Source organism: Terrapene carolina, unplaced genomic scaffold (genome assembly GCF_002925995.2).
Source record: "Terrapene carolina triunguis isolate 2854851 unplaced genomic scaffold, T_m_triunguis-2.0 Scaffold714, whole genome shotgun sequence".
Taxonomy (NCBI): Eukaryota; Metazoa; Chordata; order Testudines; family Emydidae; genus Terrapene; species Terrapene triunguis.
The window spans coordinates 8,346,311-8,362,340 of record NW_020665065.1 but is presented as its reverse complement, the minus strand read 5'-3'; the positions used below and the strand labels follow the sequence as shown (position 1 = coordinate 8,362,340).

Sequence of the window (16,030 nt, the reverse complement as noted above, 5' to 3'; positions counted from 1 at the left end):
GTGTGTGTGTGTGTGTGTGTGTGTGTGTGTGTGTGTGTGTGTGTGTGCTTCCAGACCTGAGGCTTTGCTATTGCTGGCGGGCGCCGTGTCCTGGCTGCCCCTGCACAGCGACTCCGGAGACGTCTCCGTCTCGATGCCCAGCACCGCTCTTCTAACCCCGGCCTTCCCTGCCAACGTGGCTCTGTTGCTCAAGGTTGTCAGCTGGGTCAAACTCATTTTCGCCTGGGAGCTGAAACCAATTTGGAGCCAGATTTCCAGCCGAGAACAGCTCAGGTGTTTAAGCCCCTAGTCTTCGCCATGTGATGGGGTCGCTTATTTCCCAGTCCGATTCAACCAGAACTTCGGCAGCTGTCTTGCGACCTGCATCTAGCACTGAGCAAATGGCAATAAGGCCCTGCAGAGGGTGTCTCATTAACACTGGTGATGGGATATCGAGAAACTGCAAGCAGAACGATTTCTGTGTCCGGGGGGCTGATGTAGCTTGATCCCTAGAGGAAAGCCTGTTAGCATCAGATGGCAGATGTTCCACTGGGGAGCTCATGCAGTGCCAGGCAGCCATGTCCTATAGGACTCCTCCATCTTCCCAGCTCAGGGCTGCACGGGGGCGGTCCTTGGTCCGTCACTCCTGTTTCCTTTCCACACCCAGAGCATACCCGAAGAGGGAAGGAGCTCGGAGCACTGCAAAGTCTACATCGCCACCCAAGGCTGCCTGCAGACGACGGTGAACGACTTCTGGGCCATGGTGTACCAAGAAAACACCCATGTCATAGTCATGACGACGAAGGAAGTGGAGAGAGGCAGGGTGGGTACTTTGGTTTGCAGGTTGTCGCCAGACCAACATGCAGTGCATTGGCTGTGGAACCTCTTGCCCGCCAGGTGCATTTCATCCCTCCTGTTGGCCAGGCAATTCTAGATGGGAAAACTGCTGACTTGTGGTGCCTCAGCCTGGTGCCTCCATGATGACCAACTGATGGCAATAGTCAAAAACAGGCCTCGTGCAGCTAAGGCAGTGGTGGGCAAACTGTGGCCCATCAGGGTAATCTGATTGCTGGCCACGAGACATTTTGCTGATGTTGACCGTCCGCAGGCACGGCCCCCCCGCAGTGCCCAGTGGCCGCGGTTCTCTGTTCCCAGCTAATGGGAGCTACGGGAAGTGGCGGCCAGCACGTCCCTGTGGTGAGTTAGAATTGTACAACTTGTATATGCTCTGTCTGCATATATTTTCATACAGAGTTTGGGGGTGGGGGTCTGGAGAACGTGTTATGATACCAATAGAGCCACTAACCAGAACTGCTTCCACCGATAAGGAGAGGTTACCAAGGCTACACTAGAAACTTTTGCTGGTATATCAATGCCACTTAGGGTGGTGGGTTTTTTGTCTTGTTTTGTTTTAAAATGTATACAGTAAAAGCCCTAGTGCAGATCCAGTCATACTGGCCAAGTGCTTTTCCCAAAATAGCTAATTTTATTAAGGAAAGTGGTAGAAACTATGACAGCGAAAGCACTCTTGTGCCGGTGTAAGCTGTGTCTGAACTAGAAGACTCTCCCAGTATAACTGGTTGATAAATTGTTTAGTCAATTGCTTGACCACACTTTGGTGTGTAATGAAATATATTCAAGAGACGAGCATGTTTATTGCTGTAAGCCAATAATAATCTAGTACAGGCAAAAGGTTCTATGCAGTGAAGAAGCTGTCTCGTGCATCATTGTTACGTTCACCTTATGCAGAAGGAGTGATCCCAAAGTTACACCTTTCAGCTGGTATTATTTATCCGATGATTTTACAAGTCACGCGTCACTAAAATCCAACCCCTCAATTTGTCCCACTTCCCTAAGTTGTTCTGTTCCTTCCTTCCTTTGTTTTGGATCCTGGCATTTTGGAAAGTGGTCCATGGAAGTACTTCCCTAGATTGTACTAAGACCTCGAACGAACGTGTCTTGATTTTTGACAAGTTTCCTATCTGCTTATGCCAAATGCTTGCTTCAGCAAATGCAAGGTGTTATGGGATATTTAGCATAAGTGAACAGGGTTGTATAAAAAGTATGGGTCAGTTTAGGCTATATAACTGCTATTGTGTGCTTAATGTGTACTGCTCTATGTACTGTGTGGATAATACCTATTGGTAATGTAATTGATGTATATATGCTAGCCCAGCATATATTAGTCAACAGCTAGACCAGCAAACCCTTTCTAGTATAGGCAAGGCCTTTAATACGGTACAAAAATAGGGGATTGGTGGGGTTTTAGATGGGATGTTGGCAAGCAGCACCATGCATTGGGATGGCTCCGGAGTCATGGAGTGACCCATGTAACTGCACATGGGACAGCAGGGGGTGCTGCAGGGCAGGACTCAAATGGATTGGCAGAGCTGTGCGCACACAGAATAGGTGTGATATCTAGGGGGAAAGTGACCTTCTGTGAGATTAGCTGCCTTTAGGCATTTGTCCTGCAGGCCAAAAAAGCCTTCCCATCGAGGGTCCCCGGGGGCAACGTGGGTAGGGGGTGGAGATCTCCACCCCAATCAAATTCTGGATTGTTTAACCTCCTGCAAGCCGCCGCCTCCTTGCTGGAACCATCAGTCGGTTTCTTGCAGGAGGGGTTGGGGAGTGGGGGTCAGTGCTCCTGGGGTCTCTTCCTGGCTCAGCCACTGCCTCATGGTGTGCCCGTGGGCAAGTCACTTATCCCAATGGTGCCTTGGATCTCTGCCTTTACACTTGTAAAGTGGGGACAGCACTTGGCACTGCTCAGTGTTGCTGCACGGGGAACCCCACTGCAGTCAGTGGGATTTCTGGGGGAGGAAGGTGCTATTTATCTGTGGTGAGGGTTCCCCGTAATGTTAGTCGTGCACTGTGGAAGTGCTGGTGTAACCCACCCCTGCTCGGGGTGGCGCTCTGCTAGCAGTGGCTGGGTCACACACCAAAGTTGAGGAATATTCTGCGGCCTTGACTAAGAGAACTGGGTCCTCGAGTTCAAACAGCAGCAGCTCACGCTTTTAGAATCGGACGTCCCTGCTGCTGCTGACCCAGCCACCGGCATGGAGTTCAATAAGCTCTCGCGGTCCAGTACAGCAGGCTGTTGGCTGAGCTCTAAAGGGGTTCCTGTCCAGCTCCCCAGTCCTGAATGATGAGCAGAGCCCTTCACGGCATTTTCCCCTGTCCCTTCAGAATAAATGTTTCCGCTACTGGCCTGATAAGAACTGCACCAAGGAGTACGGCTACATCTGCGTGCGGATCGTGAGCGAGCGCGAGGCGCAGGGCTACTACCTCCGGGAGCTGGAAATCACGCGGACAGACCGGGTGAGAGGCCTCTCCTTTCTCCCACTCCTTTTGCTGGCCGTTGGGACTCTCGCTGAGCCGTGGCGGGGGAGAGGCAGCCGGCCTGTAGCTTCATAGCTTTGCGCTGTTGTAGAAATATTTCTTATCGATGCGGTTCCTCCTGGTATCGCCCCCGGGGTTACAGCTCTTGCGTTCATTTACCCTTTAGCCCCGTCGGGTTCTGGTTGTCGGAGTGCTTCTGGAGGTCTGCGTTGCAGGGAATGCTTCTTGTGCGACTGTGCCTTTGGCTTTGCACTGGGGTTCTGCTGGCTTTGTGAGAGAGTTTCCCAAACAAGGATCGGTGCAATCAGCATGGGGCAGAACATCCCTGACCTCCCCAGTAAAAGCATCTATCCCTTGCATTTGTCAGCACGCTCCTATTCGCTTGGGTGGCTACACAGATGGGCTCTATCCTAGCAGAATAGTCTCTTTGACCCATCTCTAGGTTGTATCGACCAGTTTTCTCTCATTGTAAACTCCTTGGGGCAGGGACCATCTTCTTTTTGGGGAGGGGGGTGCATGCACGGTACTGTCTGTGGCACATGGGTGAGTTCTAACCAACCGACCGGGCTATCTGTCCGACAGGAGGAGTACCCCAGACAGGTAAAGCACTATCAGTATTTCAGCTGGCCAGACCACGGGGTCCCCAACGAGCCAGGAGGGGTCCTCAGCTTTCTGGACCAAGTCAACCGAGCACAGCGAAGCATTCCAGACTCTGGGCCGATCGTCGTGCACTGCAGGTACGCACCAGCGACCTGGCAGCCAGCGGGGTTGTGTCGGTGGCCAGTGGGGGCTGTTGCTCACGTGAGCCAATAACGAACAGAGGTGAAATCTGCTACATCAAAGCCTTGAAATGAACCTCCCTTGTCCCCTAGTGTAGTGCCCATACTGAGCACTTCCCTAGGGCTGTTACAGATGGGATAACCGAGGCAGTTTGTGGCAGAGCCAGGATTAGAACTGGGGAGGTTTGGGTTCCCAGTTCCCTGCCCAGACCACTGGACTACGCTTCTCTGAGGACTCTGCTTCGGCAAGTCTTTATAGCAAATATTCCAGGCACCAGCTCCGATGGTCTTGATGCGCCGCTGGAGGGCGTGCACTGAACTGGCTAGTTATATAGGGTCTGGGGAGGCATTTTGGCTTTTCCCACACTGATCCCGCCTTGTCTTCTCTCCCCAGCGCTGGAATAGGACGCACGGGCACTATCATAGTGATTGATATCCTGGTGGATATTATTCACAGGCAAGGTATGGCAACTGATCTGTCCCATTGCATTAGCTTCCCCCTTGTCCCCAGGGTGTTCCCTTCGGTTGCAGAATGGCAGTATAGTCTAACCCAATCCCCCTACAAGTGCAATGAGTTTGAAGATCTCTGGCCAATGGGCTCAGCTCGGCCGTACGTCTCTTGGTATGGGCTTTGACCTGAAAGTATCTAGAAGGCTGGGGAAAGGCCTCTTACCCCACTGGAATGTAAAGTTTCCACTTCTGGGCTGGTGGACAAAAGGGGAATAGTGCTCTGCCTTATGGGGAAGAAATCCACTGCCTCCCGAAACAAGCAAGCGTGCCCAGATGCCCCCAGCAAGCTCTGGTTGAAACGGAGGGTGAGCTCTTGGCCTCACTTGGGAAGTTCTGCCATTGACTTCAGAGAGGCCGGTTCACCCAGAGTGCCTCCTTAAAGCCCTCTTTCCTTATGGAAAGGTGTGGCTCACATCCACCAGCCTCACCAGAAATCATTCCACCAGCCTCTAAGAGGTAGTGGAGAAGGATCTCCTTTCCAGAAGCTCTGTGAGTCATCCTCCAGGGCAATGCGGCCAGGATAGATTTCTCCATCATGTTCTACAGGAGGGTTCCAGACACCTGCAGATAGGTCGTCCTTCCCTGTTAAACTCTACCGGCCTCTTGCAGAAGGGTTAATTTAATGGCTTCCAAGCTGCTCAAAGGAGGTGGGGTCTGTGTTCAGTGAACGGGGGGAGGGGGGAGGTAGAAGGGGGAGGGACTGCCTCCCCCCACCTTGCTGAAATCTCACTCAATTCCTGATCCTTTGCTTCTCCCCCTCGAGCAGGTTTGGACTGTGACATAGACATCCCCAAAACCATCCAGATGGTGCGCAGGCAGCGCTCTGGCATGGTGCAGACGGAGGCGCAGTACAAGTTCGTTTACATGGCTGTTCAGCAGTACATTGAGACCGAGCAGAAGAGGCTAGAAGAAGAGCAGGTGGGTCCGATTCCTGCCCAGTGATGTTAGGCATATGGGTGGGAATTGGCTCACTGGGAGAATCTGGTCTGAACCAACCCTCCCCGGTCAGAACAGCAGATCTGAATGGAGCCGCTTCTCCCTGTCATGGGATGAATCCAAATCCTGGACCTGGACACACTGAACGCAAGCGCTAGAAATCTAGATCCGAGCCCAGCCTTCTCCAAGCTGCTGAACTTGTGTGTGGATTGACATAGTTCCCAGCTATGAACTTGGATCCAAATCCAGCTCCCAGGTGTGAACCCAGGGAGGATGGATTTGGGCCCATCTCCGGTTAATAGCGAAACTGGGAGGAATCTTACTGTAAAAACATGGCGATTTCATGAGCCACAAGTGTTTGCTCATCCATGGAACCACGTGCCCTCCCTGTTGGGGCTGCGCTCTGCTGTGCACCAGGAGTAGCTCCTGTGGCTTCCAAACATATATCCCCTGCCTCTGTAGCAAGAGGAAATGCTAGGTGATGCTCTTACGAAGAGAGGCTAGGGGACTGGGGCTCAGGATCATCTCTTTCCAGCTCTGCGCACCTCCACTCTTCTCTTCAGCATCTCAGACTTGGGAAGCTGGGCTCTTCCCCAGTGCTGTGGAAGTGTCTGTGGGAAAACGTCTTCCATTCCTCTAACTCGCCCTCCTCGCTACCTGCCTGTAGGGCAGAAGATCTGCTCTGCAGCCAGTGCCTCCATTCTTGCATCTGGTGGAAGTTTTATCTCCTCTCTCTCTTTCAGAGGAATAAGAGGAAAGAGCGAGACTACCTGAATATCCGACACCCTCCTATGGATAAAGCCAGAGCCAAAGGGCAGCCGCTCCCACCACGTGTCTCTGTGTAAGTTTGCGTGGAAGGAGGGAGATTGACGTGACAGGGAGCAGATGGGGCTGAATGACCATAGCCCCCAGTGGCCGCCATCTTTCACACAGCTGCTTCCTTCCACCTAGGGCCACTTCTAGCGCGCTGGTGGGAGGAGAATGGCTATAACTGGCCATGCAAATATTTATCAAACATCGCAACGCCCCAGCCTGCTGGTCTGTCCCATTTTTGCAGCTACCATAGGGGTGTTCAGTCGGCAATTACTTAAGCCCCTTTTTCTTGGAAATGTCCCGTGAGCCGTGGGAGAGGAAGGAGGGGAGAAGAGAAGAGTAGCAATAATCTAGTACAGAGCACAAGAAAGAGAGAGCGGGCATGTAGGGAGGATGAGTTGGGGGAGAGGTGAGCGTGAGCCCGGACAAGCAGAGGGCTGAGCGAATAATGTAGTTTTCAGTTCACTGGCAACTCTGAACAATAAAATAAAAATTCATTTGGGGGCTCACAAAACACTGGATTTCAAGCGTGTTTTTAACGTTGAATTTTAAAAATAAAATCTCAGGTGTTCCAATCGAAAAACCGAGGCCGTTGGTTTGGAAAATGTCCAAATGAAACATTTAGATTTTTATTTATTTGTTTAGCATTTTTTCCACCAAAGCAATTTGGCAAAACCAATGGGAATTTACCAAACGCTTCCCGGTCGCCGAATCTGCATTTTTCACCAGAAAAAAACATTTAGGTCGATAAACGTCATCCAGTTCTGCTGAGGGCCCTTCATGGACAGTAGACGTTCTACACTGATGTCTCTTGTTTTAGATAGGAGAGTGATGAGCAGAGAGAATGTCCCATATAAGCAATGGATTCGCCACCACTGGTAACTTTTGTTTTAAAGCAGTGGTTTTTCAACCTTGCTTTCATTTGCGGACTCCTAACAAAAAATTTCCAACACAGGTGCGGACCCCTTTGGAAATCTTAGACATGATCTGTGGACCCCCAGGGGTCTGTGGACTGCAGGTTGAAAACCACCGTTTTAAAGAGATTCTCTAGTTCAAAAGGAATGACTTTGGGGCAGTTCTGACCTGTGCTATGCAGAAGGTCAGACGAGAGGGTCACAGTGGTCCCTTCTAGCCTTGGAATTTCTGAGTGGGAGGGGCAGGGTTTGAGTAACTCCACTCACTCATCCAACATGGACCTGCTGGGCTGATGGCACCTGTCTAAACGTTCAAAATCGTGGAGGTTTCACTTGGAGTTCTTGGCTGCGTTTGAATCTGTAACTCTAAATGAATCTCCAGGTGAAGGTAGGGAGGGATCACAGGTGGGACAAAGCCAAAGAAAACTGTTCCCTCCTTGCTGAATATTGCATATCACTTATTGTTTCACAAAGTCTCGGCTGGGTTTCAAGCGAAGTTCGGGGTTACTTGGATCTGGGATTTTGGTTGGACCCATTCTGAACAAGAAGGTTGGTTTGCAAAAATCAGATCTGGATCCAGGTTCCTATCCACCTCCCCCCTCCAGAAAGTCCGTGGTTTTGGCTCAGCCCTATCTTTAGACATATAGGAAGTATCGGTGATATTCTCACTCAGATCACGTCCCAGTGTGGCATGCATATATAAAGGCTCGCATCTTGGATGAATGTTCAGGGCCCAGTCTGGGTGTATATTAAATGTCTGAGGGGCAGCAGGCATGAAGTGTGTGGGTGTGAATAGGCAGCGGGGGAATTCCCGGTCTTGCCGTTTACAAGGCTGGGGGGGAGGGGAAGGCTTGGAATTCTGTTCAAGGGCCCCCAGGCAACCTGCTCTGGGGAAGGAATCCAGAATAAGAGGGTTACTCACAGCAGGCTTTGTGCATCTTTCCAGGGTCGATGATGACTCAGCTTCCGTCTACGAGAACCTGAACATCAAAAACCCCAAAGTTTCAGGGATGAATAATGCAGGGAGATAAAGGGGCCAGAAGGGGAGCTGGATGGAGGCTGCACAGGTACGTTCATTCTCAGAGGTTGGCACTAAACCCCACCAGGAGTCTGTTGGCTCTGGTCCCTGTTTGGCATCATACATGAAGTGCATGGGCCCCATCTACCCAGGGAAAACCAGCTATGTCCTGGGTCAGTTTAACAGACCTTAAAAATGTTTGTGCAGCTCCTGGGCAGTGCCCAGCTAGTGATGGGGTGGGGAGAAATGGGGCAGGACTTGAAAGTATTATTATTTAATTTTTTTAAAACTGCCTTAGAATGAGACCCACAGTGCGAGCTGAGGCTGTTCTCCTAGTGTACGGTATCAGAGGGGTAGCCGTGTTAGTCTGGATCTGTAAAAAGCAACAGAGTCCTGTGGCACCTTTAAGACTAACAGATGTATTGGAGCATAAGCTTTAGTGGGTGAATACCCACTTGGTCAGACGAAGTAGGTATTCACCCACGAAAGCTTATGCTCCAATACATCTGTTAGTCTTAAGGGTGCCACAGCACTCTCTGTTGCTTTTTCCTAGTGTAGACTCTGAGGGTATGTCTACACTGCAGTCTGGTGGGATTGCAGCTTGAGTAAACATACCTAGGCTGGCATGGCTACAAATAACCATGTAGATACGGTAGCATGGACTTCAGTGTAGGCATCCAGAACCCTGGGTACCTACCTGTGTTGCTGAAAGCCCTGCCACTGCATCTACACTGCTGGTTTTAGTTCTGCTAGCACAGGTATGTCTGCTTGAGCCTCAGTCACACCTCCGATTGGATCCCGGAGTGAAAGAGACCTACACGTGCGTACTGGGAGCGTCTTCTTTCTCGTGTGTGTGTCACTCTGTTATACATAATAGCTGACACCTTCTTTCCTCTCTTGTTTTGGGTTTTAGGATTTACAGTGTTCACGTCCACACTTTCCAAGTTCTGTCACCGCTGCCTCCCTCTACCCCCGTGCCCCCCCACGCCCCTTCAAGCACCTTGGATCCAGCGAGGAACCAAAATGCCGAAAGCATCTGAGCAGGGCAGAGTGCGCGCCTCAGGAACACGCCTCAATCTAACTTATTCACGGGAGCGACCTTTTCCGGTCCCTTTTTCACATAGGCCGATATTTATGTGCAAGTGCCTCTGGATGGTCATAGGGCGTAAAAGCTCAGTTTTAAAAAAATTTTTTGTTTAAAAGAATTAATTTAATTTTTAAAGAAATTGATTTTGTAAAAAGTTAAAATAAAATGACGACATGTGTAGGAGCTTTGCCTGCTCAGGACAGTCACCGGGGTGTTGCTGCACTTCACGACTTCATGAGGTTGGTTGTTTCTCAGCTAGAGGTGTTTAAACTGAATCTTGGGTTAACTCTACTGCCATGGAAGTGATGGACTGGGCATGTGGACTGGACCTAGGTACGGTGCAAATAACCGCTGTGTAAATGCCCTCCGCCCTCATTCCTTTAGAAAATGCACCTCCTTTCTGCTGTGCTAGGCTTGGGCGCCTATGCAATCTGCCAAAGCGCCTAGCTCCTGACCCTGGAGCAACCCCTGCTATTGCAGCATGCAGAGAAGCAGTGTGGTGCAGTGGACTTGTCTCTCTGGTAGCAAAATCCCCGTGCTGCACGCTTACTAGATTCTGACACGCACACGAGTGGGGAGCCTGCGTTCGAACCCTCCTCTCCACCAACACAGGCCTCTGCTGCGGGAGCTAAGAGATCTCCCGTAGCTGATGGTAAAAGCAGTAGGGAGGCAACTTATCTGTGCGCTCAGCAACCAGAGGGCAACATCACATGTACCATCAGCACATTAGGGCATAGAGTTCTGCTGGGTTCCTGACTCTGTCGCTGTCTTGCTGGATGCCCTGTGTTAGTTCCCCCACGTTTGTATGCTGAGCCTAATGCTATGTATACGAAATAGGGGAGCTGTGGGCAATGATTAATATTTGTACAGCACGGCGAAGAAGAAGAGAGCGCTTTGGAATGTTAACATTCCAGCTTTGTTCGCGCACCTCAGTTTTCACTGGCAGCACTTCCTGCTATTGCAACCGCTCTGCCAAAGAATCTCCTTTCTGCCGGACTCCTTGCTATGCAGGGTCTGAATGCCAGGGCCGAAACCAGGAGAGCTTGTCTTGGGCAGCTGTTAATGGGGGGGAAAAGAAACGTTCTTCCTTGTCTGTGTGGGATAATGGACGTGCGGGGCAATGGCATTAGCTCTCAGTGCTGGAGTTGCTGTTCTCCCCAGGCACTGCAGGGGTTGAACAAAGAGTACACCGATGGAACGGGGCTGTAATTACCGGCTGGCATCTTCAGTCGTTTGTCACAGGGACAAGAAAACAGTTTATTTTTATTGCACTTTTAATAAATGTTGAATATTCTAAAGGGTTGGTTTTTTTCCTTTTTAAGTTTTGAAATGCTTGTGAAAGTGACCGATGGGCATTTGAAAGGGGGTAGGATGCCAGCGGGTGCCAGGCCTCTCCTAGCCAAAAAACCTGCTTCTCTTAGACCCCCAACCAGAGTCCCGCTCAAGTGACCCAAACAGTTTTGGGCTAGCTCTGAACCAGCAGCTTCAGCACGAGCCTCTGTAGCCCATTACCAGTTCTCCCAAAGCCATCCCGACCCTCCAGCTTTCAGTGTGGCAGCAGGCTGGGAAGTGAGAGGTATTAAAACGCTGCAAGGGGGATGGATGGGTGTCGAGTGTCGATACGGTAAATCAGTGGGAACGGATGTGATGGTGGCAGGTGGACAGGTTCAGCCTGGGCCGTTGTTTGTAGAGGGAAGTCAAATGAGCATATGGCAGTCAGATGTGTGTACAGTGACAAAGGAGCTAGCTACGACTCACCCCCGTCACATTCCATCTCCTCTGCTTTGAGGCAATGCAGGCACTCGTCATCTGGCCACTACTGGTGAGACTTCAGTGGTAGTCTGCTGTGGGGATGGTCAAGATCACCCAAGAGAGTCCCTGGCAACCCCAATGGTTCTGACAAACACTGTGTTAAAAGCTCTGGGTCCAGCGGCCGGGGAACTGGGCTGGACAATACCAGCCTTCTAGGGCTTGCTATAAATTGGCAACCTATTGAATCTGTTGCAGCAGCCAGGACCCTGCTGACATCCTGCCTGGCAAAGCTCCCGTGCCACCGCTGGCTGCAGCATGCTATCCTATTCCAATCCCTCTTTACAGCTTTGATGGCAAGAGGAGAGATGAGCGGGGGGTCTGCCTTTTCCTCTCTCCAGCTGGAAACAACAAAGGACGACCAGCCCACAAAATGAACCTTCCCCCTCCTTTCAGGTGGCTGCAATAAGATGACCAGAGAGAGACTGCAGCAGGGTGCTGAGGGTGGGGGAGTGTAGTTGCAAGCTGATGATTAGTGTAAACATCTATTACTTTAGAGCACTACTGTGGGTCTAGCTTGGCTTATTGTATCCAGCTGGCCACTGAGTGCTGGATTGATGCAGAATTTGGGGAAATGCAATTAGCATCTGATCTGGATTTTAAGCTTAACACCCCTAAATCGCACCTAGAAGAAGGAGCAAAGTCATAGAGTTAACGTCGGCAGCCAGTGCCACCTATGTAAAATGTACAAAGCATCTAAATACTATTACAGCACTTGCATCTAATGCTGGCTATGTTAAATTATTCTCTTAAACTGCATTATCAGGTCTCTTTACTCTAACAATGGCGTATTATTCACTGAGTTCCTCGTGTTCGAGCAATGCAGAAGTCATCCCGTTAAATACATAGTTGGAGCAACTGCCCCATGTCTTACCCTAGTGGTTTTAAAGGGTGTCAGTATTAGTTATGGAGCTAGACTGACATTTTTGTGATGTCTAGGAGAATGATCTAGCTTTTCTCTTGTATGTCAGCTACTACATTTTAAGTTGAGCTGTGCAAAATTCTCTGTTAAATGGTAATCCCTGGGAGGGCTGGGGTTTTTTTTGTATTTTTTGCATGTTAGAAATAAACTACTCCCTCCTGCCCCCTGTTTGTTTTTGAATTTAAAAAAAAAAAAGTGGCCAAGCTAAATATTAAGCAGGGATGGCTTTGCAACAAAAACATGCAGAAATTTGTATTTTTCTAAGAACCTCATTTGCGGGCAATTCCACAAAAAAATGACCGAACTTTACAGCACAAGTGCCTGTCTGGGAGAGGTGAAAATTTACAATTTTCTTTTCGCACCTTCAGCATGGTCTTCTCTGAGCTGAGTCTTGTTCTGCTGACCAGAGTAAAAAGCTAGTACTAGACCCAAATACCAAGCAGAGGCAGGTAACCACCACCTCCAGCAATAGTTTAATACTAACAAACTATACAGTTGAAATGTTTAATAAAGCACATTGTATAAAATTAAATATGGTCACTTTATAGACACAGCTTTCGCAGGCTTCTTTCCAAGGGCTGATGGATTTCTCTCCTAGAAATAATCACATCTAGACTCTCTTTTTCACAGTGTTGTCGGTTCCCAAGAAAATAACCCTTCCCTTAGCCCTTCCTTTCCATCCAACCCTTCCCATTCACAGCTGTGTCTTTATGGCAACAGCCCCTCACTTTGAGGCACATGCACCTTTCCTGGGAAGCAGCAGTCCTAGAACTATGCCCTTCGTGCAAGTCTTCAAGGCTCCGTTATCTATGTAGCGTTTAGGATGGCTAGAGATTCAGGTGAAGCAGTGGCTCAATATACGGCTATGCACAGCCCCCCTCCCCTTGGCGTTGGCAGAGTTGTGTGAAAGCAAGGGGCTGGATTAACAGTGGATGTTCAGGTGACGTTCAAAGTGCATAGGCGGAGCAGTGTGTAGGCCGAGAACAGGGGCTGCTACAGCTTGGCAGTGAGGTAAGTTGGCGAAGTCCAGTAGGCAGCAGCTTGATCTAGCTCAATGGGGTGGAGGCGCTTTGACAGAGCTCCTCGGCATGGGCAGCCTTTTAAATGCCAGCTCTTGCTAGCGCGAGGGTGGGCTGGTCCCGGGCGCTGGCGGGGTTGTATATGTAAACGGAACAGGGTTTGGCCTGGTGAATGTAACCGTCCTTGTGAAGCAGCGGAGGTTCCCAGTTTTCAGGGCACACTGCACCGGCCACAGAATGATGCACAGCAGAATGATGACCAGGGCCGAGAGGAGGACGATGCGTTTCCAGTCGTCGCACATGGCACAGCGGGACAGCCTCCCAGCCATGCCCTCTGTCGGCGTCACAGGGGGATTGGGCTTGCTCATGGCCACATCGAGGCAGATGCATGCGTCGGGATCTTCCGGGTCCTGGGATGACTGCCTGCAGCATAGCTTGCTGCCTTCCATCCACACCACCTTCTCCCGTTGGTATTCGGCAGGCAGGGTGGACAGGAGCTCCTGGCTGGTCTGGAGAGCCGGAGGGCCCTCAAGGGGGATCTCTGTGAGCTGTCTGCAGAGGGGGCAGGGCAGCTGGTCCTCAACGCGGGGCTGGGGCAGTGCCGAGGTCAAGCGGGCCACGCATTCCAGACAGAAGACATGCGAGCACTGGAGCAGCTTGGGTGTCTTGAAGCTGTTGTCATAGGTGTTGAAGCAGATGGAGCACTCGATGGGGGAGGTAGGTTTGGGGGAGGCAAGACTGGATGTCGGGGAGCTGAGCTTCCTGCTGTCAGTGGGGGAGGTGACTATGATGGGGCTAATAGGAATGGGGATTTCATCCGGAGCGGCAGGAACGGGGCTGGTGGGGGAATCTGGCGTCTCGGTGCGCCGCATTTGGGGGAAGCACGACATGACCGACCCTGAGGAGACAAACAGAACAGTGTCAGAAGCTAGATAAAGAGGGTGGGAACGACCCTTTAACTTTTGTTACATTTTCCCAAGACCTTAAAGAGAGACTAGTCCTATGCAGGCATGGGCACAGCTCCCTTGAGAGCTGCAATTCTAGCAGAGCTGAAATCGCTGTTGGTAGATATGAAAATAAGACACCTCTTCCCCCAAGTCCGCAATCCCCATCCAGAAAAAGTTTGTGTTGGGACAGAGACACGCCACCAGCAGACAACAGCCTAAGCCAGCATCAGGCCAAAACTTTTCCACCACAGCCACGGGGAAAGAGTTTACAACTTCCGTCTCCCCCGCATACCTCCCCCTGCCAACAAAAACCAAAACACATACCCCAAGTGCCGCTTCCCATAATCTGAGAAGGGAGGAGAAGAGCAGAAGACTCCATGAAGTCAACTAGGGACTTTGCTATGCCAATCTATTACCCTGGGAGGCGCTCAGGTATTACAGGTGATGGGCACCAGTGAAAAAGCCTAAGATAAATAGATAAATTGTATTCATTGATACAGTGCCCCAATGGGCGAACAGAACATCCCCTCCAGCTGATGGTCAGCACCACCAACCAGGTGCCTTCACGCTTGCCTGAGTGTCCTCTCCAGCATGCCCTCATGGGAGGTGAGGGCACCCGGGTGCTTTACAAGATCAGGTCTATCCTCTGCTCCCTCCGCCCCCACAGGGGGGGGGGAAAAAAAAGCTTACCTGCCTTGCAACCATGACACGGAAGAAAAGTTGCCTAAGGAAATTCCCTCAGGCACCAGAGTGGGGAGAATTTCCCACTGAGCTATTTCCTCGTTGTCCTATTGCTACCTCATGGGGAAGCTGCTTCTGTCTTGTCATCCACTCTGACTGAAAGTGCCAGCCTGCCTGTAGCTACGCGATGCCATGGTGCTTTCTGTCCACAAGGACGTCTGAGAGGGAGTGGGAGCTCTGGCACAGAGTGCTAATGCTGCCAGGGTGGCAGCAAGTTAATTCACAATCTCAGATGGAGTCACTCCAGATGGAGTGTGTAAACCTGGTCTCCATGACAACATGGCCGCTAGCTACCCTGACTTATGGGGCATTTAAAAGTTTTTGTCCTGGAAAGTAGACATTTAATTGGAGGGTTCCCTCGTAAATGCCTGGGAAGCATTCGTTTCCGACTCGTCGCTGAACCGGGCGAACCTGTTTGCTTGGCTTTGAGAAACGGATGGCATATGGATGACATGCCAGGGGTGTTCAAAGCACAACCCTAATAGCTCCTGAGTCACTCCAGGGGTAGTTCACCAGCCTTGGGCAAGAATCTCCTCATCTTAAGCATTGCAAGAGGCTAACTTTAAGCTATTGAAAATCCTGCCTTGTTCCTCCACGTCCATAAGTCAGTGTGTGCATGTTTCCCTCTCGCTATCATGCAGGAAATAAAGTCCTGCTCTGTTACCGCTCGTCTTGCCAGAGCTGAAGCTAATTTTAGGTACCCAGATTATGCACCTATGAGCTAAAACCTGGTCACTTAATGAGGATAATTTAGCTCATCAGTGGGGGCACCGTTTCTCCCCCCGCACACGTGCACACCACCACTTTTTAATCTTAGGGTTACCTAGTAAAGCCTTGATTCTACAGGTCACCTGGTGGCTGTTGCTAATATCTGCCAAGGCTCTTCAGCAAATCCTACCATCATTTTAATTCTTTTGGGGCAACAAAACTTGAAGCTGGCATGGTTTCTAGTTCCATCACAACCCTTTTCAAACTGTTCACAAACCTGGGCGCAGTTTGGAGAGAACTTGGGGCAGATTTCCTGGCTTTTAATCAAAATCACACAAACTTTGTGGGTTCTCAAAATTCCATCCAGTAAAACGTGGCCGTTTCACTTTCAGCGTTTGGGGCACAAGGATTGAGAACCCACATGGACAGACGATGCAGAAGGGTGTTTGCACCAGCCTCAGCGATGAAATCACTGAGTTCTGCATGACTTAATATGGCCTGAAGCCTAA

General features: G+C 50.5%; 2 protein-coding genes across 2 annotated transcripts in view; one reads left to right on the top strand and one right to left on the bottom strand.

The window, feature by feature from the left end:
* LOC112107793 (tyrosine-protein phosphatase non-receptor type 11-like) overlaps positions 1-9,476 on the top strand; it is an 84,744-nt gene extending 75,268 nt beyond the window's left edge. The window contains exons 9-16 of the mRNA XM_024201659.2: positions 647-802; positions 3,166-3,297; positions 3,901-4,055; positions 4,492-4,559; positions 5,374-5,525; positions 6,287-6,384; positions 8,217-8,337; positions 9,202-9,476. Of these exons, the coding sequence (XP_024057427.2) occupies positions 647-802; positions 3,166-3,297; positions 3,901-4,055; positions 4,492-4,559; positions 5,374-5,525; positions 6,287-6,384; positions 8,217-8,301 (846 nt within the window). The 3' untranslated portion in view covers positions 8,302-8,337; positions 9,202-9,476. The remainder of the gene's footprint in view (positions 1-646; positions 803-3,165; positions 3,298-3,900; positions 4,056-4,491; positions 4,560-5,373; positions 5,526-6,286; positions 6,385-8,216; positions 8,338-9,201) is intronic.
* A 3,747-nt stretch (positions 9,477-13,223) lies between these two features.
* RNF223 (ring finger protein 223) lies at positions 13,224-14,451 on the bottom strand. The gene is made up of 2 exons (XM_024201622.2): positions 14,397-14,451; positions 13,224-14,023 (listed from the first exon to the last, which is right to left on the bottom strand). Exons 1-2 carry the CDS (start codon positions 14,449-14,451, stop codon positions 13,224-13,226), a joined length of 855 nt encoding a protein of 284 aa, XP_024057390.2.
* Positions 14,452-16,030: the final 1,579 nt, after the last annotated feature.

What these genes read in the sequence shown, in the direction of transcription:
- RNF223 (XM_024201622.2), bottom strand. Translation starts at nt 14,451, where the DNA reads ATGGAGTCTTCTGCTCTTCTCCTCCCTTCTCAGATTATGGGAAGCGGC. An exon ending in TATGGGAAGCGGCACTTGGG is followed by an intron (nt 14,024 to 14,396) that starts GTATGTGTTTTG and finishes TTGTCTCCTCAG; the next exon opens with GGTCGGTCATGTCGTGCTTC.